Source organism: Molossus molossus, unplaced genomic scaffold, assembly GCF_014108415.1.
Source record: "Molossus molossus isolate mMolMol1 unplaced genomic scaffold, mMolMol1.p scaffold_m16_p_11, whole genome shotgun sequence".
In the NCBI taxonomy this organism is placed as follows: domain Eukaryota; kingdom Metazoa; phylum Chordata; class Mammalia; order Chiroptera; family Molossidae; genus Molossus; species Molossus molossus.
The window spans coordinates 90,997,185-91,023,404 of NW_023425346.1; the positions used below are offsets into that span (position 1 = coordinate 90,997,185).

General features: G+C 37.1%; 1 protein-coding gene across 10 annotated transcripts in view; it reads right to left on the reverse strand.

Annotated features, from left to right (window-relative positions):
• USP37 (ubiquitin specific peptidase 37) overlaps positions 1 to 26,220 on the reverse strand; it is a 78,895-nt gene that overhangs the window by 45,308 nt on the left and 7,367 nt on the right. For 7 of the 10 annotated variants that reach the window (XM_036253969.1, XM_036253963.1, XM_036253968.1 and 4 more), the window contains 8 exons: positions 24,072 to 24,295; positions 18,392 to 18,563; positions 17,128 to 17,228; positions 13,433 to 13,611; positions 12,788 to 12,862; positions 9,189 to 9,286; positions 7,622 to 7,706; positions 1,944 to 2,102 (listed from right to left, as the gene is read on the reverse strand). In XM_036253969.1, the coding sequence (XP_036109862.1) occupies positions 1,944 to 2,102; positions 7,622 to 7,706; positions 9,189 to 9,286; positions 12,788 to 12,862; positions 13,433 to 13,611; positions 17,128 to 17,228; positions 18,392 to 18,563; positions 24,072 to 24,227 (1,025 nt within the window). In that variant the 5' untranslated portion in view covers positions 24,228 to 24,295. Of the gene's footprint in view, positions 1 to 1,943; positions 2,103 to 7,621; positions 7,707 to 9,188; positions 9,287 to 12,787; positions 12,863 to 13,432; positions 13,612 to 17,127; positions 17,229 to 18,391; positions 18,564 to 24,071; positions 24,296 to 26,077; positions 26,143 to 26,220 lie in introns of all 10 variants that reach the window. The other 3 variants (XM_036253964.1, XM_036253965.1, XM_036253966.1) reach the window with 1 other exon arrangement.

The window sequence follows — 26,220 nt, forward strand, 5'->3', positions numbered from 1 at the left end:
GAGTGGGAGGGGAAGAGAGAGAGAGAGAAACATCGATGTGAAAGGTACACATCGAGTGGTTGCCACCCGCACGACCCAACCAGGGCCGGGGACAAACTGCAACCGAGGTACATGCCCTTAGCGGGAACCAAACCCAGGTCTTTCGGAACCGCAGGCTGACATTCTAACTGCTGAGCCAAACCGGCCAGGGCCATAGTACTGATTTTAAAAAACACTTTTATTTAGAAATAGTCTCGAACTTTTAGAAAAGTTACACAAGAATAATGTTCTTTACCCAGATTCACCAATTGTTAACCTTTTGCACTATATGCTCTATCATTTCATACCTCTATTTTTTCCTGAACCATTTGTAAGTTACAGAAATCATATCTCTTTTAGCTCTAAATACTTCAGGGTGCGTTTCCTAAGAACAAAAACATTCTCTTACATAACCAGATTAGTTACCAGCATTGTAAAATGTAATGCTAAAAAAAATTCTTATCTGATATACTTTCTTTAATCCAGTTTTGTCAATTGACCCACTAATTTAAAAAAATACATATTTTTTATCCTCATTCAAGGACACTTTTTTCCATTTTTGTTCAGACAGAGTGGGGAGAAGGGAGAGGGAGAGAGAGAGAGAAACATCGATGTAAAAGGAACACACAGAGTGGCTGCCTCCTGCACGACCCCAACCAGGGCCGGAGACGAATTGCAACCAAGGTTCGTATCCATAACTGGAATCAAACCCGCGACTCATTGGTCCGCAGGCCAATATTCCAACCACTAAGCAAAACTAGCCAGGGCCCAATAATGTTCTTTATAGTATTTTTTTCTCCCTAAGTACAAGGTTCAGTCTAGAATAACATAATACATTTAGTTTTTGTTTCTTTAATCCTCGCCCGAGGATATTTTTTCATTGATTTTCAGATAGGATGGAAGGGAGGGAAAGAGAGAGAGAAACATCAATGTGCGACACATCAATTGGTTGCCTCCCACAGGACCTTGACAGTGCCAGGGATTGAACCACAACCAAGGTAGGCGCCCTTGATTGGAATGGAACCCAAGACTCCGGTCTGAAGGCCTATGCTCTAACTGCTGAGCCAAAACGGCCAGGGCAATACATTTAGTTTTCATTCTCTTTAGTTTTCTTTAATCTGCAACAATTTTATAGCTTTCTCTTTCATGACATTGACATTTGTGAAGAATACAGTCCACTACACCCCTGGTTTTTAATGGAATGTTCCACATATTGGGTTTTCTATTACTCCATGATGAGATTTACTTTTTTGGTGCACAGGACAACACTCCAACCAACTGAGCTACATTGACCCTGGCCACCCTGTGTATCTTTTTTTTTTTTTTATCCTCACCCGAGGACATTTTTCCATTTTTTGTTCAGGTAGAGTGGGAGGGAGAGAGAGGAACAGAGAGAGAGAGAGAGAAACATCAATGCGAAGGGACACATCGAGTGGCTGCCAACCGCACGACTGACCAGAGCCGGGGACAAACTGCAACCAAGGTACATGCCCTTAGCGGGAACTGAACCCGGGTCTCTCAGGACCGCAGGCTGGCGCTCTAACCGCTGAGCCAAACCGGCCAGGGCCCTTTCTCTTTTTTAAAAATTATTTTCTTTATTGATTTGAGACAGAGAGGAAGGGAGAGGGAGAAAGAGATAGAAACATCGATTGGTCACCTCCTGCATGCCCCCCACAGGGGATCAGGCCCAAAACCTGGGCATGTGCCCTGACCAGGAATCAAACTGGTGACCTCTTGGTGCATGGATCGATGCTTAACCACTGAGCCACACTGGCTGGACGGATGTGGTAAATCTTTAATAAGCGAGCAAATATTTTATAACTATACTTAATATGACTCCTTTCATAATTATTTTCCACACCAAACAAAACATACTTCAGTTGAACCACTTTATAAAAAGAAAGCAAATGAAGAAATTTACCTACCCCTGCAGTTGCTGTTGGTGAGAGGAAAGGGGCACTCTTGGTTTGTTCCAGCCAGTATAATCCTGATTACATCTCAGTTTTTTAACAGAAAGAGGAGTTGGCTGAGGAAGAAATCCCAAACTTCTTTTGGCAGAGGGAGTTTGGCTTGAAGCATTAGTCCTATAAAAAATGAAGCAGCAAAACAATTTTGAAGACTGCTTTTTCCCCCTAGAAGGTTCAGAAAAGTCAATGTCTAAGAATAAACAATCTAAATTTAGGGAAGTATCAGTAAAAGTGATCACTTGAGGAAAAATTTCACAAAACCAAGTCTACTGATAAAGAGCTGAAGAAACATACAGTACTGTACCTACTTAACGTAGAATCAAAATAATCAAGTTAATGGCTTGAGAAAAACTGTTTTAATTTTTTATTAACTTTTATCCACTTAATGGGTATCACACATTAGTTTACCTAGTCTTGAAAAACATTTGGGCAGTTTCACTATTACCAAAAATGACACAACCAATATTCTTACACAATCTTCTTGAGAACTTTCCTCCAGTTTATATGCTGAAAAGTGAAAGTGTTGGGAGTATTTTTAATTTTCCTAATTAGTGTGATTTTTTTCCAAAAAGGCTGTACCAATTTATATTTTCACCAGCAGCAAACTTCCTTTTCTTCACCTGGTCTCCATTACATTATCACCTATTTAATGAGTGACACATGATCTCACTGTTATTTTATTTTCTTGATTACTACCAAAGTTGAACATATTTCTATAATTGCTTACTCTTCTCTAAATTGCTTTCTGTGTACTCTTGGGTTTTATATTGGGTTCTTCTTTTTTTTTTTTTATCCTCAACCGAGGACATTTTTCAATATTTTGTTCAGATAGAGTAGGAGGGAGGGAGACAAACATCGACGTGAAAGGGACACATCAAGTGGTTGCCATGCACATGACCCAACCAGGGCTGGGGACAAACTGCAACCAAGGTATGTGCCCTTAGCGGGAACCAAACCCGGGTCTCTCTGGACCGCAGGCCGACGCTCTAACCGCTGAGCCAAACCGGCCAGGGCTTGGATGTTTATTTTTTTTGTATGTTGTGAAGTAGGAATATGATTTGCTTTTTTTTTTTTATCCTCACCTGAGGACATTTTTCCATTTTTTGTTCAGGTAGAGTGGGAGGGAGAGAGAGGAACAGAGGGAGAGAGAGGAACAGAGAGAGAGAGAGAAACATCGATGTGAAAGGAACACATCGAGTGGCTGCCACCCGCACAACCGACCAGGGCCGGGGACAAACTGCAACCAAGGTACACGCCCTTAGCGGGAACCGAACCCGGGTCTCTCAGGACCGCAGGCTGACGCTCTAACCGCTGAACCAAACCGGCCAGGGCTGATTTGCTTTTTTATAAGGAATACCCAATCGTCTCCAAGTGACTGTCTGGCTAGGCTATCTGTTAGCCACCATTTGGTTTTGTTGTTTTAAAAAAATTGTGAAATAGAATACTTAAACAAAAAAGTGTATAAAAGTCAACTGTGTACCACTGTGATGCAGGATATCAATAATGAGAGAAGTTGCACGTACGTGGAGTCAGGGGGTTTATAAGAACGCAGCACTTTCTGCTCAATTTTGCTGTGAACCTAAAACCGCTCTAAAAAATAAGGTTTATGTATTTTTTTAAAAAGTGAAATGCGAAGCTTAACACTTTTTATAAAGCTGAAATGCTTCTTCCCAAACACAATCTGTTCCTCTACCCTGAAAGTTATCATTAGCTTTCCCAGTTTCATCCCTTTCAATGCACCCTAAATATTGTAGTTTGGACAACACAAGGTATATTTGTTTCCATCCTTTTGCTCTCAACCTTTCTGCATCTATCCAGTTTATTTCTCTTTTTTTAAGAATGTTTTTTCTTTATTAATTTTAGAGAGGGAGAGGGAGAAACATCGATGAGAGAGAATATCAACTGCCTGCCTTCTGCAGGCCCCCCACTGGGAATTGGGCCCACAACCTGGGTTTGTGCCCTGACCACGAATCGAACTGGCAACCTCTTGATGCTCAACCAGTTAGCCACAACGGCCAGGCTATTTTTCTCTTTAATTGAAACATTTAATATATTTATATATAATATCATTACTGATTTGGGTTAATAACTTTTAATATCACTGTTCACTAATACTATCATCTGTAATTTGAGTATTTATTATTTTTCTCCTCCTTATGAATTGTTTTCCTGCTGATTAGTATGTCTAGTAATGTTTTCTTGGATGGTAGACATTGTGAATTTTATCTTGTTGGGTATTGGATATTTAAACATTTTTTCCCTTTATTGGTTTTAGAGCGAGAGGAAGGGAGAGGGAGAGAGAAATAGAAACAACAATGAGTGAGAACATCGACTGGCTGCCTCCTGCATGCTCCTCCACTGGGGATTTGGCACATAACCTGGGCATGTGCCTTGACTGGGAATCTAACTGGCGACCTGTTGTTGCATGGGTCGATGCTCAACCACTGAGCTATACTGGCCAGGAAGGTGCTGAATATGCCAGACGTCTATAAACATTCTTGAATTTTGTTCTGGGATGTGGTTAGGTTATCTGGAAACAGTTTGATCTTTTTGGGTCTTGCTTTTTAAGGTTTGTTATGTAGAACCAGAGCAGCAATTAGTGTAGGGATAGTTTTCCACACTAATAAGGAAAGACATTTCGGAGCATTCAAACTGATATTTGGAACAGGAACTGTGCCTGGCTTTATGTGAACTCCCTAGTATTATTCCCTTAGTAGACCCTTTTGAGTGGTTCTTTCCCTGTCCTTGGCTAGTTTTCTCACCTGCATAAGATGATCGGCAACCAAGTGAATACTCAAGGTGGACCCTCTGCAGATCTCCGCAATTCTTTCTCTGTGCAGCTTTGCCCTCTGGTACCCTGTGAATTCTAGCTGCTTTGGCTTCCCTGGATTCTTAGCTCCATTCCCTGAACTCAGGAAGAGTATAGGGCCCTGTCTGATCCCCTCTGTGTGTGGCAGCCTGAGAACTTTCTCTAGAAAGCTGGGGCAGTCATACGGCTAATTTCATTTGTTTCCTCTCTCCCAAGGATCAATGTCCTTCACTGTCTCATTTCCAGTGTCTTAAGACCCATCTTTTCATATGATTTGTTCAGGTTCTTAGTTGTTTCATGAAGGAAGACAATCTGGTACCTGTTACTCCATATTGGACAGAAGAGGAATTCATTTTTAACCTTTCAATATGTCTCTGTGGTCTCCTCTCAAACAAGGAAAGAAACGTAAAACATTTAAATTTCCCTGTATTCCCCAATCCTCCCGTATTTCTTCTTACTATCTAATATTTTATGAATATTAAAGTAGTTGCCTCTGGAAAGAAGAAATGCACAAGTAGGAGTTAGGAAACAAAGGGAGATTTACTTTCCATTGTAACTTTTGAAGTTTGTACCATATGCATTCATTAGTTATACAAAAGAACAGATTTTTTTTTTTTTTTAATCCTCACCTGAGAACATTTTTCCATTTTTTGTTCAGACAGAGTGGGAGGGAGAGAGAGAGAGAGAGAGAGAGAGAGAGAGAGAGAAACATCGATGTGAAAGGGACACATTGAGTGGCTGCCACCCGCACAACCAACCAGTGCCGGGGACAAACTGCAACCGAGGTACAGGTCCCTAGCGGGAACCGAACCTGGGTCTCTCCAGACTGCAGGCCAATGCTCTAACCTCTGAGCCAAACCGGCCAGGGCTGATTCTATTATTTTGAGGAGAAATTTGTATTGTATTAATAAGTAATTTGTAGCCCTGGCTGGTTTAGCTCAGCGGTTGGAGCATTGGGCTGCAGACCAGAGTCTTGAGTTCAATTCCAGTGCCTTGGTTGTGGTTCGGTCCCCAGCTCTGGTAGGGGGTCGCGCTGGAGGCAACCAATTGGTGTCTCTCTCACGTTGATGTTTGTTTGTTTCTTTCTCTCCCCCACCAAGCCTTCCCTCTCACTCTATCTGATAAATGGAAAAAATATCCTTGGGTGAGGATTAAAAATGAATAAATAAATAAATAAATAAATAAATAATTTGTAAAACAAATTTAGGTATTTTTTTTTAAAAAACTGAAGATTCCTTTAAGATCCTTCTAATAAATAGAAATAAGCCAAGCTTCCTCTCTCTTAAATTCAAATAACTTAGTTACCACTGCCACCATAAAGTGCTTGACAGACACCACGCAAGGTCTTATATACCTAAATATACATGATCAAATTCTGTACTTTACCTTAATCATTTTATACACATAATTAGGATGTTTTTACCACTCTGCATTACATTTCAGTAAAAACAAAAATATGGCTCAATAGGTCATTAATTACATACCACCTTTACCCTCACTTTTTACATTTACCATTGCTCCCTCCTCTGTGCTGCTTTCTGTAATCATACCTTCTTGGTAAGTGCTAAGTAGCTGTCTTATATATTTATATCCAATAAATCTCAAAAGATTTAACCTCTATCTATAGACTAAGCAATTAAATTTTTGACTAGCCTTTTTCACTAATGTGAAACTTATGTGTGTGTGTGTTTTGTTTAAAGAGCATGCCTTAACTTCTGTTAAACAAAGGCAATTTGTTGAGATCTTAATATTTTCATCAGTTGGGATAATAGAGAGAGGATACACTTGGTCTAGAATCTGATCATATTGCCAGTATACAAACAGTGGCCTCAGTACAAATCTCCTAGAACTGTTTATTCATTTCTTGAAAAACGTTAAAAAAAAGAGCTTGAACTAAAACATTTGTAGAGTACTTTCTAAATAAAACGTCGTGAGTCTGTGATTCTCATTAATTTTGTTATTTTAAATTAGGGTGTTTACTTAAGAATATACTTAAAGCCCTGGCCAGTTTGTTTCACCGTTTAGAGCGTTGGCCCATGGACCAAGAAGTTGTGGGGTCAATTCTGGTCAAGGGCAAGTACCTTGGTTGAGGTTCAGTTCCTGACCTGGTCGAAGTCGTGCAGGAGGCAACCAATCAATATGTCTCTCACATTGGTGTTTTCCTCTATCTCTCTTTAAACAAACAGACAAACAAAAAAAGTATACTTATAGTGTCATAAAGCCTTACTAATGATGAAGTTAAGGTACATCTTATAAAAGTTGATGTGGAAGACCCTGGCCGATGTGCCTCAGTTGGTTGGGTGTCTCCCTGGGCACCAAAAGACTGCCAGTTCAATGCTTGGTCAGGGCAGATGCCCGGGTTGAGTGCTCAATCCCTGGTGGAGTGCATGCAGGAGGAAGCCAATCGATATTTCACTCTCACATCAAGGTTTCTCTCTCTCTCTTAAAAAATCAATTATAGCCCTGGCCGGTTTGGCTCAGCGGTTAGAGCATTGGCCTGCGGTCCTCAGAGACCGGGGTTCGGTTCCCGCTAAGGGCATGTACCTCGGTTGCAGTTTGTCCCCGGCTCTGGTCAGTCGTGCGGGTGGCAGCCTCTCGATGTGTTCCTTTCACATCGATGTTTCTCTCCCTCTCTCTCTGGTCCTCTCTCTCCCTCCCACTCTACCTGAACAAAAAATGGAAAAATGTCCTCGGGTGAGGATTAAAAAAAAAAAAAAAAATCAATTATAAACATCTTGAGAAGAAAGAGTATTACACATCCCATCATTCAATATTCTGAAGAAGAGAGCTCTTCAAGTTCTTCACAGGGCATATAACCAATGCATACCTGTCTATATTAGTGCTGCCAGAAGAGTAGTCCTTGGATCCAGATCTGCTACCATAAAAGGATGATGACTGCAAAGGTAAAAGCCCTATAAAACAAGCAAGCACCGGAACAACTTAATTCCTAAATCAGCCACTGAAGTCCAATTAATAATAAAATTATGCATTGGGCCTATTTATAGTTAACTCTTTTCTCTCTTTTCATCAAAGTTCTATTATGTTAAAAGATCAAATACTGTGGAAAAGGTCATAAGAGCCAAGAACACTCTCCTGCCCCAAAGCTCCAAAAGCTGTTGTTTCATTTATTCATTTTGAACAGCATTTGTTGACTCCCTATTTGGAAAAATTAGAGATTTCTCACAGCACCCCTACTCGTTTACTTCCTTCTAACCAATTATTAGTTGTGTTACTTTAGTTCTACTGATTAACCTTGTAACTTTAACATACTTAAAACATCTACATTTTGTTCCATGAACTCTCTTATCACTTAAACTTCTTTTCTCCACATCCATATCATATTTTGGGACCTTACTTTCAACATCATTAAGGCTTATTACATCTTTAAGTATTCTGTTTTCCAACTATAGTTTGACTATAAAAGCTGAAAATCAAGAAGCGGAGTTTACGTAATGTATTGTTTCAGAGGTAAGAATTATATTACAGATATTTCTTTCTGTAGGAGTCCAATGTCACAACTCTGAACAACTAAGAGCAGATTATTCCTAGAGCCTTGATGAAATGAATTCCTTGAAACTCTCAATTTATCAAAATCATACCATATTTTAGTTTGCTTCAATTTAATTTCAAGTTGACATAATATTAAAGTCATTACCAACAGCTGAGTCTCTTAAGTAGTTTAGAGGATCAGAGAGATTGGTTAAGTGTAGAAAATACTGACAAAAATTCATGGACAATCTTTTAGATTTTGTAAAAACAAAGCACAAGATGAAATTAAGCAACTGCTTTAGGCAATAACTTCAAGATCTCCTAAAACTGCGATTCTTAACCTGTGGGTTGCGACCCCTTTGGGGGTCGAACATCCATTTCACAGGGGTCGCCTAAGACCATCGGAAAACACGTATTTCCGAAGGTGATTCATAACAGTAGCAAAATTAGAGTTATGAGATAGCAACGAAAATAATTTTATGATTGGGGGTCACCACAACATGAAAAACTGTATTCAAGGGTTGCAGCATTAGGATGGTTGAGAAGCACTGTTCTAAATCTTCTAATAAGTGGCAACACTGATGAACTTTAATTTCAACCACTTTATTGCCTTGAATTCTTTTTATGTTTCAGGTACTTTGATAATGAAAGAGCTTAATTCGAGGCAGTTAAACAGGGAAGAAGGTAAAGTCTAGATTCTTTGTAAAAAGAATAAAAGTTTCCCTATAATACTAATACTTAGAAGTATTTTAGCAAAGTACTGGATACAGATTGGTGCCCAGTATCTACAATGGAATCATGGAATACTCCTGAATAACAGAGAAGTATGTCCCAGTTTAGGGTTTTATTTCTGGTCTATACATCATATAATAAAATAGTATCTTACATAAAGACTAAATACTTACCTGATGTCCTATTCTCTTCTGACTGTTTCAAACTTAGCTGCTTCTCTCTACTGCTGGTTAAATACTTTCTTGAGGGGTCTGTCATAGGCTTGTTGTTCCTACAGTGGATAATTTAATTCAATATATAGGTGTGTAAAGATATAGTTCTTAATTTTAAATAGTTGTCATTAAAAATTTACATTTCAAGTGCTGAATTTGTGGATTTGCTTGCAAGTTAGGCTCCAAAGTGTTAAAACCTTGACAAGTCAGAGGCTTAAGCAAATGAGAATCATGAAAATAAGCTTTCATTACCAAGTCAAAGCCAATCCAACCCATAACCCTAGTAATTAAGTAAAAATGGAGCATTTTATTTTTACAAAAGTCAAACCAGAGACAGCAAGATTATATAGATTTTCTTAGTCAAAAGCAAGAGCAAATGAAATGATTTAGCTACAAATAGACCAAAACAGCCTGGTTGATGTGGCTCACTGGACTGAGCATCATCGCATGGACTGAGAGGTCCCAGTTTGATTCTCGGTCAAGGCACATGCCCAGGTTTTAGGCTCAATCCCCATTAGGGGGCATGCAGGAGGCAGCCAATTGATGTTCCTCACATCGATGTTTCTATCTCATTCTCCCTTCCTCTCTTGAAAAAAAATCAATAAAAACATATTTAAAAAATATATAGTAAAAGACCCCCGCCTACCCACCCAATCAATTAAGAAGTAAAATATTTAGCTAAGCTGCTGTGGCTCAGTGGATTAAAAGTCATCTGGAGGTCTGAGAGGTCCTGGTTTGATTACTGGTCAGGGCACATGCTCAGGTTCTGGGCCAAATCCCCAGTGGGGGGGTATGCAGGAGGCACCCAATTAATGTTCTCTCTCACTGATGTTTCTTTCTTTCCCTGTCCCCTCCTCTCTAACAGAAAAAAATTTTTTTAAAAAAAGGGAAAACTGTACAATCTCTCTGTGCCAATGACCTAGAACTGAAACTGTCTGGTAATTTGAGACCATATGGAACCAAAAACAAAACAAAAAATCTGATTGCTTCTGATTCTCAAAGTGAAGCAAATGATAAGAAGTGAATGGAAAAGTAGTTTGACGAAAAAACTTTGATGTTAATATTAGGGGAAACTGGGTGAGCATACACAGGAACATTCTATTTCAATTCTGTAACTTTTCTTTAAATTTGAAATTATTCCAAAATTTAAGTTTTATTAAAACAAACAAACCCTCCAAAATATTGGTTCAAATTCTTCCTGGACTCTATAAAAGCCTGCTTGTTCTACCTTTAAAGAAACTTCTGGATTTCTATAGACACATTTTCCAGAACAGCACCAGCATGAAATAGGCTACAAAAGGTGCATGGTTCCAAAGAAGAACAGAGTTTCCAAAACCTCCAGCTATAGCCTTGAAAGATAACAAAGGAAATCTACCAGAGGACAAAGCTAGGAGTCATATGGAATACAATGAACAAGGGTTTTTCCCAGAGAAGAGAACAGAGACTGCTACATGGACTAATCAAGAATTTACTCCCCTGAAAAAAGGACATCTGTAATACTTTCAACAATAAAGATAAATTTTAAAAGTTAAAAAAAAAACTCAGAAATTATGTCAAACAAAAAAAGAATTTACTCCCCTGCCTCCACAATTTCTGCATAGCAGGATTTTATTGCTGCTATAGACCAGTGACTCCGCCAGTTTCCTTTTCTTGTCTTTTCTACACGTAAATTTTTATTGTGAATATCCTGTGCCTACTCCAGCAAAGTATAGGCATACCTCATTTTCTTATGCTTCAGAGAAACTTTTTTTTTTTTTTACAAATTGAAGGCAAGACTCTCTGCCAACAAAAAGATTATGATCTAATGAAAGCTTAGATGTTAGCATTTTTTAGCAATAAAGTCTTTTTAATTAAGGTATAACACGTTGTTGAGGTTTTTTTTAAGACATAATGCTATTGTACACTTACTAGATTGTAGTGTAAACATATACACTGAGAAACCAAAAACTTGTGTAATTTTATTGCAATATTTCCTTTATGGCAGTGGTCTGGAATCAAACCCACAATATCTCTGAGACATGCTTGTATAATGATATGTATAGAAATGGGAGTGGGGAATGCAGATTAAATTGCCTTTCTTTAAAATATATTTTTATTGATTTTTTTTACAGAGAGAGGGAAGAGAGACAGAAACATTTATGTGAGAGAGAAACATCTATCAGTTGCCTCCTGCACACCCCTTACTAGGGATCAAACCTGCAATCTGGATATGTGCCCTGACTGGGAATCGGACAGGGACCTCTCAGTCCATGGGATAATACTTAATCCACTGAGCCACACCGGCTGGGCTTGCCTTTTAGGTTTTGGGTACCAGACCATGAGGCACATGGTCCAAAAAAGCACACCTGGATCTTATGAAGAGGACTGCATATCACACAGTGATCCTGGACTTGGAAGTGGATACTAGGATTAAATGAGACCTGGAGGCTGTCTCCATTAGGATGAGGATAATAGTGTTCTATGTATGGGAAAATAATGAACAAGAGTATTTCTGTGGCTAGAGGGGTAAACTACAGCAGCCTGTTAGTTATCAAATAACCATTGTACACTTCCACCATTATAAAATTTGGGTTAGGCATATTTACTGGTCTTTCGTACGACTTGATATAACCATATGACTAAGCCTGGTCAATGTGATATACATAAAAGTGGTGTGTACAATTTTCAGCCTAAAAAAAAGCAGTATGCCCTCCCTTTGCTCCTTTCTTCCTTCCCACCAACAGGAATGCAAATAGGAGAGTGAAGACTGAAGCAGCTACCTTGGTTCACAAAATGGAAGTTTATTAAGGATGGTGGACCAACAAGATAAAAGGAGTCTGAGTCCATGGTGATTGTAGTTTCAGACCACACCAGTCCTATAACCTACTCAGATTTTTACATCTATTATAACAGCAGAACCAAGATCCCAATTAATATATAAAGTTTCTTCAGCTTTTTCCCAGTTCCTTTATGGTGACCTTTTAATCTCAAATACCAGTTAACTATCAACAGATTTTAGTTAAGGTGTTAACTGAAACTGTTTAAGTTTTCTCCCCTAGAAGACAAAAAAAAAAAAAGACCCTCTCATGAGAAAGAAGAGGATGTGAGCTGGTGACTGTCCTGCTGCAGGTATACACATTTTTGTTCAACTCAGAAAATATCACTGAAAGATTGATGCTCCGTGCCTAGAACCTATGTAAGGTTTATATCCTCTTACTTCTAAGCTAGCTTTTCACATAAAATCAGGTAAAAAAAAAAATTTTATAGGTAAAAAAGGAAGAGGGAAAGAAGGGGTTCACACTAAAAGAGTCAACAGCAAGAAACACTTATTTAGAGTTCGTTAGCTCTGTTCTTCCTCTAAAGTACTGCAGATTAAAAGGAAAAAAAAAGAAAAAGAATAAAAAAGCTACAATGGAAAATCCTCTCTCTATTGAGCCTACAATCTACTATCACCAAAATACTTTAAATTCTGCTCTTCTATCTTTGGAATTCCCATAAATTGAACAATCTTCCCTAGTTGTTATAATTACCAATATAACAAACACTGATCGAAGGCCTTAAACGTTCTTAAAACAACTTACGATGATGAATCATTTTCCTTAGGGTAATCTTCATTCAACTCTGAGCCAGACAGCATTCTTTTTCTCTTCTCAGTTCTACAGAGAACAGAGAAAAAACCTTATTTTTTAGAAGTCATAATTCAGCCTCGCTGGTGTGGCTCAGTGGATTGGGTGCTGTCCCATGGACTGAGAAGTCCCAGTTCGAGTCCCCATCAGGGCACATGCCTGGGTTGCAGGCTCGGTCCGCAGTGGGGGGCGTGCAGGAGGTGGCCAATCGATGTTTCTCTCTCTCTCTCCTTTGATCTCTCTCTAAAAAATTAATAAAATATATTATAAATAAGTAAATAAATACAAAGTTGTAATTCATACCATTAAAAAGTATGAACCAACACACTCAAGAACAGAGAACTGCTATCTAATTCTCCACACCACATTTAAATTAATATACTGTATATCTGCACACTCAACACATGTCATTGGCATAAATCACATAAGACAAATACTAATTATTTACCAAAAATGCACTCTATACTTTTTTATTCTAACACAACTGACTCACTGAACAATATCCTTTTTTCTCAAATTTGTTGGGGTTTCTGAAATACCTAAAAGACATTTATAAACAAGCAGAACTAATGACTAAGAAAGAAAAACCATCTTTCATACCTATTTTCTAGTAATCCTGATCTAAGAGGTGTTGAAGTAGATGTCAAGGAAGGAATCGTCCGGGTGACAGTTATTCCATTTCCTGCTGCAGTCTTAATCGATCCTCTACCTGGAGTGCCAAGAACTTTTCGAAATGGAGTATCATCTTTAGTTTCCAAACTTCCTCTTTTTGAAGAGGCCTATAAGAATAAAGTTTGAGATAGTAAATCTTCAATTTAATTGCATACCTTTAGATCAGTGATTCTCAGTGGGGAACTTTAAAAAAATACCCACAACTAAAAGACCCATCTCCAGAAACCCTAACCTAATTGGTCTGGGATGAGGCCCATTCGTCACTATTTTTTTTTTTAATCCTCATCCAAGGATATTTTTGCATTTATTTTCAGATAGAGCAGGAGGGAGAGAGAAAGAGAGAGGGAGAGAGAGAGAGGGAGAAACATCACATTGAGAGACGACTGGTTGCCACCCGCATGACCCCAACCGGGGCCGAGGACAAACCACAACCTAGGTATGTGCCCTTAGCGGGAACCGAACCTGGGACACTCTGGTCCGCAGGCTAATGCTCTAACCCCTGAGCCAAACTGGCCAGGGCCGTCGTATTTTTTAAAGCACTTTTGGTGAGTCTATGCATGGTCAGTGTCATAAACTGAACAACACTTTTTTCCCTGTAGTACTCTTGTAAACTTAAAAATTCCAAAGCATACCTAGAGGAAGGGAATCTGCTATAAATAAGTGATTTAAAAAAAAGGATTCACAAAGACATGGTTCTAGTGACCAGGATGAAAATATGAAAATAAAGCTTTAGAGAAAAAAATCCAAGTAATTATGATAAATTAAAATAATGTGTGTGTTATGTGCCGATGAATAGTCTCCCAATTCCTGATAACCCTATGAATAAGTAATGTCCACAATGTTCTGTCCTCAACTGCCCTGCTCAGCTTCTGTAGACATATGCTTATGGCTTCTTTCACAGTGTCAATCCATCTATTTTTCGTCTTTCTCTTTTCCAGCTGCCTTCTATTTTTCCCAGTATCACTGTCTTAAAGTGACACAGATATGACAAAAAGGAGCAATAATGACATTTGGTTGCCACAACTTAAATGCCAAATCACATGTATACCTCATATGACTTTTGAAGGGGTTTCAGTTTGGAGAAATGAAACAAATATATGTAATGATGGGGAAATGAGAATGAGACAGACATCACTGGCAGAAGCTCCTACCCTAGAGACACAGCAAGAACATTCAGAGAGAAAAAGGCAATTAAAAAAATACAGGGCCGTCCTAGCTGGTTTGGTTCAGCAGTTACAGTGTTGGCAGGTTTGATCTCCAGGATGTTTCTCTCTCTCTCTCTCCTCCTTCCTCCTTTCCACTCTCCCTAAAAATCAATGGAAAAAACATCCTTGGGTGAAGATTAACAACAACAAAAAAGCAGCAGTTTCGAGCAAGAAACTGGCAACTTAAAAATAAGACTATTATAAAAACCATAAAAAAAAGTCTCATGATTATCGCACCAACACATCCATCCAGTCTTCCACTTCTCATTCTCCTACTCCTTGTAAGTATTATTGTTCCTTTATGCAAAGGCAAATCATTATTTTATTCTTTGTTATAAAAATGGTAGCATACTATATGCTAACTATTCTGCATATTTTCAACCTATTTGACCCCATAGTAAGACATTTTGCATCGCAACTTATTTCATGTACATGTGAGTAGAACTGAAACAAAAGTTTCAGAAACCAACACTTACTCTTACTACGTACAGAACTTTCTCTATTATTTTCTATTCTATTCTTTCCTTTTTATTTAATGCTAGTAACAACCCACAGATTAATTTTATAATCACAGTAATGGGAATCATTACTTGTAAAGTATAAATATTTATTTCTACTATACATAATACTTACAGATTTAAATATTCCAACAGTTTAAATTTCTACCTATAAATGGGTGAATGTCAAATTATGCTGAGTGAAAAAGCCAGACCCCCCCCCAAAATTCCATATTGATCCCATGCATATAAACTCTAGAATATGCAAATTAATTTATGTGACAGAAAGCAAATCAGCTGTGGCTTAGGAATAGGAGCTGGAGAGGGAGGGAAGGACGTAAAAAAGGGAAAAGGAAACTTTTAAAGGTTATGGCTATGGCCCTGGCCGGTTTTGCTCAGTGGTTAGAGTGTCGGCCTGCAGTCTGGAGAGACCCAGGTTCAGTTCCCGCTCAGGGCATGTACCTCGGTTGCAGTTTGTTCCCGGCCCTGGTTGGATCAGATGAGTGGCAAAGGGACCACTTGATGTGTCCCTTTCACGTCGATGTTTCTCTCTCTCTCTCCCTCCCTCCCACTCTATCTGAACAAAATATCAAAAAATGTCCTTGGGGCAAGGATAAAAATAAATAAATAAATAAATAAATAAAAATAAAGGTTATGGCTATGTTCGCTAGGTTAATTATGGTGATGATTTTATGGGTATGTATATATTATGTCAAAACATTTCAAAATGAACACTTAAATTATGTGCAATTTACTGAATGTCAATCATACCTCAATTAAAATGTAAAAAAACCAAAAATAACCCATCCTATATATAAAAAAAAAATTAACAAAAATAAAATCTCATTCATTGCTTATCCCAGTAAATGTACTAAGTAATCAATCACCTTTCCGCACAGCCAAATAAAATTCATTAGTTTCATTGTTTCTCTTTACGCCCAGTTTCTTTTTGTAAAACAAATGAAGAGACACAGGACTGCTCAATTGCAATAGTGCACAGCTTTCTCAGGGCTGGCTGAATAATATTCATGAAAAAAATATGTAACAAGCAAACAGAAGATTTTAACAAAAGAGTCTGGTGTCACATATTGTAGGGAAAAAGTTTATAATGTAGAACAGACACATAGGGCATCACAGAAATAGTAGCAGCAAACTTGATCGTGTTGTTAACATACGGTATTGTGGACTAAGAACTTTTACATGCATTATCTCACAGCAACCCTTAATATATTATTGCTGTCTTAATTGTACAGATGGGTACTAAGGTTCAGGATACTTAAGGAACTTCTCCAATGATCCACAGCTAGTGTCAGCACCAAAGCCCAGACCCATATCTAACTCCAAAGCTATGCGTCTAAAAACTATATTTCACTGCAGTTCATAAGACATGACACAACGAGCAAAGGTTAAATTGTGTTCAGTAAAAATGTATGTAAGAAGGGAAGAATATGATAAATTTTATAGAGACTTTCATAAAAATAGTTGGAGAGATTGAAATAGCTAAAATGGCAAATTTCAGGTATGGGGAAAATACCGTGACAAAGCCAGAATTATTAGGCATTCCAGTTTAAATTCTACTTCCTGTAATTACTTGATAGAATGTCCATGATTATCATCTTTTTTCTTTCTTTTTTTTTATCCTCACCCGAGGACCTTTTTCCATTTTTTGTACAGATAGAGTGGGAGGGAGAGAGAGGAAGAGAGAGAGAGGGAAATATCGATGTGAAAGGGACACATCGAGTGGCTGCCACCCGCACGACCAACCAGGGCCGGGGACAAACTGCAACCGAGGTACATGCCCTTAGCGGGAACCGAACCCGGGTCTCTCTGGACCGCAGGCGGACGCTCTAACCGCTGAGCCAAACCGGCCAGGGCGTGATTATCATCTTTTAAAAAAGCTAAAATATTCAAATAAATATACCTGATTGTCTGAATAAGAAAGCTGCCTGTTGGTTTCCTTCTGTGAGGTCCTGCTGCCCAGAATAGATCCAAAACTACCAGACCCCTGAGAAGGTTTCATGGCTAGTATAAAAAAAACAAAACCCAAATCACTTATTGAAATTAAGAGATTTGTCATTATTATTGTATAATATTACAGAAATAGAAGAAATAAATTACAGTGCTTATTAACCAATTCTTTCTTAATAGAAAGTACATCTGATATAAATAGTAATTAAAATTTAGAGCTAGAGTCTCAAGTAAAATAATGAAATAACATGCAAAAATTTGAAAACATGTAACAGGAAAGAATTTTTAATGCAAAATGAAAATGCTAGAAATTCTCCTATATCAATATTTGGTAATTAACAATACAGAAAAGTTAGTCACTATGTGTCTATGTCATGAACACTGACATTGGATGCCAAGAAAACATGTCAGAACCAGTGACACATGTATTTCTAACAATGCATACTCTAAAACATTCTCTGAAAATTTAGCAAGCAGAATGGCTGCCATTCTAAAGAAATTAATGCTAGTTTAAAGAATATGTAAGATATTGTATACATATAAATTTGTATATACTTTAAAAAATATTTTAAACTTTAGTCAATTCCCACTGATAATCACTTGGAAAGTCTTAATTTTTTAAAATTGATAACATTTCTTTCATATCTCTTGCATTAATGGTATAATATTTATTGGATAAACTCAGAATAAGGCTGCTGGGATAAAATAAAGGATGTTCTAGCTAGGAATTCCAACACCATGCTGAATTGAAGCAGTGAGGGCATCCTTGGCTTATTCCTGATCCTAGAAGAAAATTTTAGTTTTTTCATCACTGAGATGTTAGTTGTGGGCTTTTACATATGGCCTTTATTATGCTGAGGTAGTTTCCTTCTAATCCTAGTTTACTGTTTTTGTTTTTTTTTTATCATGAAAGGGCATTGAATTTTATCAAATGCTTTTTCCGCATTGAGATGATCATGTGGGTTTTGTCTTCCATTCTGTTAATTTGGTGTATTACATTGATTGGTTTTTTCCTCATATCTTAAACCAACCTTGCATCATAGAAATAAGTCCCAGTTGGTCATAGTTGTGTAATCCTTTTAATATGCTGTTGAATTTGGTCTGCTAATATTTTGTTGAGGATTTCTGCATAAATATTCACCAGGTACACTGGCCTACAGTCTAGTAATATTCTTTTATAACTGCTAATGTCAGACCTTGGGACAATTAATGCTTACCTGCATTAAGTCTGTTTTGATGGACTGCATCTAGAAACAACCTCATTTCCTCTGCATCCTTACTTGGTACTTTGTCAATAGACAAGAAGCTGTTATCTTGTAGCGTTAACATTAGGCGGCTTTGTTTTGCTCCACTGGGTCGAAGCACCACATTTTTAATGTTATGACTTAGCTGATGAACATAAAAGAAAAATGATCTTATCATTAAAATTAAAAACATCTTAATGATCGTATCATTAAAAACATTATTATAAAGAAGTACAAAAAAAGTTGTATAATGAATACTAAACTTCATACTTTCTAAGTTACATATATTACTCTTACCCACATTTAGTTTTCCCCCCTAACCAAACATAGTTCCCATTTCTTGATACATTTAAATCAAAGATTTCACTTTTAGGAGAGGCAAATACATAGTATTAAAAAAATTTTTTTTAAATTTCTTTTTTCTTTATTGATATTAGAGAGAAATAGCAGAAGTGAGAGAGAGAGGGAGAGAGAAACATCAATGAGAGAACATCGACTGGCCTCCTGCATGTCCCACACTGGGGATTAGGCCCATAACCTGGGCATATGCCTTGACTGGGAATCGAACCGGCAACCTCTTGGTGCATAGGTAGTCAATGCTCAACCACTGAGCCATACTGGCCAGGCCATAGTATTAAAATATTAAAATTTATTTTACATTGTAATCCTAGCAGTCTTGTTCTATGGTAGGGAATTACATATTTTCAGGTATAGTTACAAAGTTATAAAAACTAGAGAGTTAATTTTCAGAGTCTGGATGGTTTTACCATCATCAGTTTAGAAAGCCATGGTGGATTAGAGAGTTTTTTTTTTTCTTTTAAACAAAGCCTGTAAGCTATCTGACAAATGGTTTAGGTAGCTGTAATGTAAAAAGAAAATATTAGTCCAAACTATAATCTTCAAAAAGAATTCCACCTCTCAAACACAGTGAAATGAAACTTCACCAGTATAAGACCGTATTATTGTTGTTAATCCTCATCCAAGGATAGTTTTCCATTGATTTTTAGACAGAGTGGAAAGGAAGGGAGAGAGAGAAAGAGAAAGAAACACTGATGTTAAAGAGACACATCTATAGGTTGCTTCCTGCACAACCTGGACTAGGGTCAGTGATCAAACCTGCAACCCAGGTACATGTCCTTGAACCCAGGAATTGAAACCAAGACCCTCAGGTCCAAGGGCTGAAGCTCTAACAGCTAAGCCAAATTGGTCAGGGCTGCTTTTTTTCTTTTTTAACTGTCTAAGCAGACTCATTTAACTTTTATTCTGTCACAAAGAACATAAACACCCTGGAACTATCTTAGCTTACTTCTTCTAATCCCCAGAACTGGTTCAATAACTTCTCTTATCTCTTCCAGACGCTGGATATGTGCTATGAAGTGACAACTTTTCTATTCTCTTGGCTGATAATTTTCCAAAACTAAATTAATAAATTTTGCAGTTTCTTTCTTTTTTTTTGTTTTTGTTTTTGTTTTTATCCTCACCCGAGGATATTTTTCTATTTTTTGTACAGATAGAGTGGGATGAGAGAGAGGAAGGGAGAGAGAGAGAGAAACATCGACGTGAAGGGACACATCGAGCGGCTGCCACCCGCACAACCAACCAGGGCCGGGGACAAACTGCAACCGGAGTACGTGCCCTTAGCGGGAACCAAACCCGGGTCTCTCCAGACCGCAGGTCGACGCTCTAAGCACTGAGCCAAACTGGCCAGGGCTGCAGTTTCTTTATTATCTAAATAATTCGACAATCAGGCATTCTTATTCTTTAATGTTCTCCCTCAGCAGGCATATACAAAGGTTTCTAAAGCTGCCTTTTGATGAAGACATACTCTCTGAACAGCATAAAAAAGGAATTAACAGCATTTCACAATTTATTTTAATTAAGAAAAATTGACTTTTGTCACTTTTTAGATAAAAACGAAAAAACAATCTTACCAGTCAGATTTAATTTATATTTAGATTTTAAGTTATATATAGGTTTGAAATTCATGTCCTTGAGTAGAAATTTCATCACAAAACACAATAACTAGCTTCAGATGCTTTAACTCCAAAATAAATAAACGAACAGTTTAGTATCAAAAGGAAAATAGACCACATAAAACCATTATTTCAGTCAATATACCACTTTTTAAAAATGAAAGTTCAGCCCTGGCTGAGTAGCTCAGTTGGTTAGGGTGTCGTCCAGATACACCAAGGTTGTAGGTTTGATCCTCAATCAGGGAACATACAAGAGACAATCAAAGAATGCATAAATAACTGGAACAAATCGATGTTTCTCTCTCTCTTCCCCTTTCTCTCTCTCTCTGTAAAATCAATCAATCAATAAAATAAAAATGAAAGTTAAACATAAGAAAAAATATTTGTTCATTAACAAAGTGAGAATAATCTTGAACATGAACACTTCAATAACTGAAAAAAACTAAAAAAATATCTAGCCCTACAATTTTATTAACTACCCATGTAGTGAGGCCTCCCAATTCTTTCTCTAAGTGTAGATCACTCTGCTGGAGTTCCAGTTGTTTACTTAATGCACACTGGACACCAATATCTGAATTCCTGATATCTCAAACAACTCATCTCTTCCTGTCCCCACACCCCAATCTTCTCTTCTATTCCCTATCACTGAGGACATAAAAGAAACTGCCATCCACTCAAAAACTTGGGACTTTCCCCCAGACTCTTTTCTCTTTCACTCCCCCAAATATAATGAATTAAGTCTTCTTGAAAACACTTCATATCTACCCTTTCCTTCCCTTGCTTCTCCCACTATCTTTTCCTTTGTTCTGAACTTCATTCCTATTTTAAACTCCCACAATAACCTCCTACATGTCCTTATTCTCCTACTATTTCTTGAAGTAAAGTCGTGTGCTTAGCCCTCAAATAAAACTGAACTTAAGATTCTTGGCTCCTTAGACTCTAAGCTACCCTTAGTATGGCAAATAAAATATTTCAAGATCTGATTCCTATCTAGCTCTTCAGCCTCTATTTCTGTTATGTACTCCCTACTGTACACTCATTTAAAAATAATTTCCTGGTTCCCTGAGTGTTGATTCCCACTTGCACATGTTTGTCTAAGTATAGAAATCACCTCTGCATCCCTTCTACCATGTTTGGCAAATTCTTATTTATTCTCTAAATCCTCAGAGCATAAACCATTCCCTTCTTTGTGTTACCTCAGTATCTTTGAAATATAGTTGACATACAATATTTTATTAGTTTCAGATGTACAACATAGTGATTAGACATTTATATACCTTACTAAGTGATTACCAAAATAAGTCTAGTAACCATCTGGCACCATCCACAGTTAATATTATTGACTACATTCCCTATGCTGTATTTCACATCCTATGACTATCTTTATAACTGAAAGTTTGTACTTCTTAAATCTCTTCACCTTTTTTTCCTGCCTCCTCAGCCCTTCCCATATAGCAACCATCAGTTTGTTCTCTGTATCTATGAGTTGTTTTTGTTTTGCTTTGTTTATTCATTTACTGTTTTAGATTCCACATATAAGTGAAATCATTTGTCTTCCTCTAACTTATTTCACTTAGCATAATAGCCTCTAGGTCCCATGCACATTGTTGCAAATGGTAAGATTTTATTCCTTTTAATGGCTGAGTAATATTCCATTGTATATATATACCATATCTCCTTGAAACTTTTGCAGCTGCGAATGCATTTGATTTTGAGTTTGAGAGGAAAAGTGTCTCATTCAGTTCTATATTCTAAGCACTTATTACAGTACCCACCACAGAAATTTGTAGGTGGTCAACAAATACTGAATGCAAACTGATCTAGAATGAGATAAGGGTAGAATCACAAGTAGAATCATTATGGTCCTAAAGATCTATGTTTGCTTAAATATTTAAATATTTACTCAATGCTAATTTGGGCTGAGGACTGAAAAACTAAATCTCTAGTTGGAAAAAAATCTTTCATTGAGATGGGCACTTAGTAGACAGGGATACATGGCAGAAATTACTATTGTTTTTATTACCCATGTAACCATGTCATTCTTCTAATCTATTTAAGACTATCTTTACTGATTATAGCTCTTTTTTGTATTTATCTAGTAAGTCTTTCTGCTCTCACTGGTAGACCCATACCAAAGAAAAAAAACAAAACAAACAAACAAAAAAAACTTGGATACACCAAATCATTAGCAACTTATTTTCACAGTTAAAAAGTAAAATGGAAATTTTACCTCAGCTCAGGTTCTCAAGCATAAAGTTTTATAAATTGTTCTTCAATAGAGTACTTTGGTTTAGAATGAACATACTTTTGTATAATTTAACAAATATAGAATTTTCAAGTACAGAAAGATGTAAGTAAAACAGTATGTTCTTAAATTGAACTCATAACAAGATGAGTAGTGCTTGGCTGCACAAGATAAACAGTATAGAAGTGACAACAAAACTAACTTTTTTTGCAGTAATAAAATAATGAGATCCTTTAAAAGTGTGCAATTAAATAAATTAATATAAAACAAAGAAATAAACAAAAAAGTGTGCAATTAGCTCTGGCTGGTGTGGCTCAGTTGGTTGAGCATCATCCCATGCACCAATGGGTCACTGGTTCAATTCCTGGTCAGGGCACATGCCCGGGTTGGGGGCTCAATCCCCTCCCAGTAGGGGGTGTGTAGGAGGCAGATTAGATGTTTCTCTCTTACACTGATGTTTCATTCTCTCTTTCCCTCTCCCTCCCTCGCTCTCTCAAATCAATAAAAACATAAAAATAATAATAATAATAAAGGTTTGTAATTAGAAGAGAATAGCTGTAAGGATGGATGACCTTGAATAGTCCATACCACAACTCTGGCAGGATTTTTTAGAAAATAAACATTAAGATAACACAAAGAGTCCTGGTCGGTTTGGCTCAGTAGTTAGAGTGTTAACCTGTGGACTGAAGGGTCTCAGGTTCAATCACCAGCCCTGGTCAGGGTTGTGCAGGAGGCAACCAATCAATGTCTCTCTCTTACATCAATGTTTCTCTCCCATCCTCCCTACCACTCTATGTTAAAAAAAAAAAAGCAGCTAACTCTAAGAAGTCCTATTAAAAGCAAACACTAAATAATGAATCTATTATATATGTTAAAGAAAATAAGTAAGTTATACTAATGTGTTTTGTTGTTGTTGTTGTTAATGCTCACCCAAGGGTATTTTTCCATTGATTTATTTATTTATTATTTTAGATAGAGTGGGGGAGTAGGGGGTGAGAAGAGAGAAACATCAATATAAGAGAGACGCTTTGATTGGTTGCCTCCCATATGACTGACCTGGGAATCAAACCTGAAACTAAACCCACAACCCTTTAGTCCACCAGCCAACACTCTAACCACTGAGCAAGACTGGCCAGGGCTTAATGTGGTTTTTAAAATAGCTTAAATAGATAGTATCCAAACTCAGTTCTTCTCATCCTCCTCCCACTAGCTTTCTTTTCAATAATGGTGACTACTTCCCACTCTTTATTATACATTATCTATAATGCTGCTGAATAATTTATAAAGTATGAACATAACAGTACCAGTGTCCTAGAAATAAAAAAAAAAAAATTAATCTAGTAGGAGGGCTACCATAATACTTAGTATGGCACAGAACAGCTATTCACTAAAAGATGTGATAGAAGATCTATTTCCAATCAAAATGTGGTAATACCTGAAATATCCTTGGAATTCCTCCAGTATTGTAGTGAACTATTAGGTTGACTTTATTTTCTTTTTCCACAATTTCAAAGGATCCTTCTTTCCATTTTGTAATCCCAGTCTGCATACTTCGAATTCTGATAGGACCATGTATCTTCAGAGGAGACATGCTTTCTTTAAAAATAAACTGCTTCTAGCCAAATTATAAAGCAAAAATACACCTTCACCTGACAGATTCTAGAAAGATAAATAAAGTAAAAAGTTACAATTTACTAGTGATTAAAATCAGTTTGAAAGAGTACATTTAATGAACCATCTTATGTCCTTTTCTCCATTTCCATAAACCACATTTTATTAAGCATCTTCAAAGGCCTTGAATAGCTGGATGTTATAGGTTAGAAAGACAACTAAAGCAGTCACTCATATTGAGTGTCTGAATCCAACCAACATTTAGTTCTTCTGCACACATTCTCTTCTTTGCCATGTGTCCAGCACCAGTGTCTTTTAGCGCCTAAATTTTGCATTTTGCACCATTAACAAATCATATTGCTGCCACTAAAGGCATACTAATTGGGAATACTAAAGATTCCATTCTCAATGTGACCAACTTTTATATATTCCTTCATGAATGCTAAAGTGCCTTGAATTTCAAATATAAGTAAAAACATATTTTCAGTCAGCTGACTTCATTTCTTAGAATGGAGTTCCTCCCAAAATATCAAATCATATCACCAAGTAGTCTAAGCATATTCACATGTATGGAAGACATTAAATGAATGCAGAACTATAAGAATAATCAAGTTAGTTTAACCTCCAAGATTATTTGAGAAAATCATTTATTTTCTACGGAAAACAAACTAACAATAAAACCTCTCTTCCTAAGAACCATCTATCATTTCTGTTTAATATTATCATTCCTGGAAAGACTCTTTATCAATGTTATCCACAACAAATATTCAAATTTCCCAAATGAACTTCTAATAACTTAAAAATGACTTACAACAAGTACAATTCTAGTAATAGTACCGAATGCTATCAAATAGTGTGCATATTATACAATCCTACCTCCATTACCTTCCAGTTTATGTTTATGATGAATTGCAGATCAAACCACATCACACAATGTTAAAACAAATTTCATTTATACTCTTCAAATCTCTAAAAACAGTCTCTAATAGATTCTTGCTTATGATTTAATAAATTTTAAAAAATCATTAAATTTTGCATCTGCCAAAACAACTTAACTAGAAAAGCTTTAATAAAGTAGTATACAAAGGAAAACATACTAGGTCTAGGTGTTATGCACTAGGAGCCAGCTCTTTCACTTATTAATTTGTAACTTATCTTTTCTAACCATTAGTTTTCTCAGTTGTAAAATAGGAATAGCAAATACTAGTGCTACAAGTTAAATGAAATAGCATACATTAGGCACTCAACAGACCCCAGCCCTCAATGTGAATGAAATTAGTGTCTACTTTATTCCTTGTCTACAACACCTCTTTCTACAAAAATGCCACATAAGTTAACAGGGTTTACCAAGTTTACCAATTCAAATGTCTAAAGAGGCCTGGCAGGTCACACAAATGACTTAGGTAGGCAAAATATGAAAAATGCTATCCAGCCTGGCTGGAATGGCTCAGCTGGTTGAGCATTATCTTGTGCACTGAAAGGCTGTCAGTTACATTGCTGGTCAGGGCGTACACCTGGGTTTCAGGTTTGACTCAGGTCAGGAAGCATATGGAAGACAACTGATAAATGTTTATCTCTCACATCAATGTATTTCCCTCTCTCCCTTCCTCTCTCTCTAAGTATGTCCTCAGGTGAGGATTAAGACAACAAACTGCTATTCAAATTCAGCCAATTTTATCATGTGAAAATAGTGAACCTAGCATTGCCAGGTCATCTAATTTTTCAAGAAAATGACATCCAAAGTTTTATGTAAATGGAAGCTCCCCATTTTTAATTGTGGGCAATGCATTCAAAGTTATTTTTAAAAGCTACAGATCAAACAAAACCCACCTATAGGCAGGGTACAGCCCAGAGACCACTGGGTTTGAGGCTTCTAGATACTATGCATCAGCTAACTGGGAATAAAATTTAAAAAGAGATATGAAAACACTTTGAATAGTTAAAAGGTGTTATGCACTGTAAGTCCTCTATTA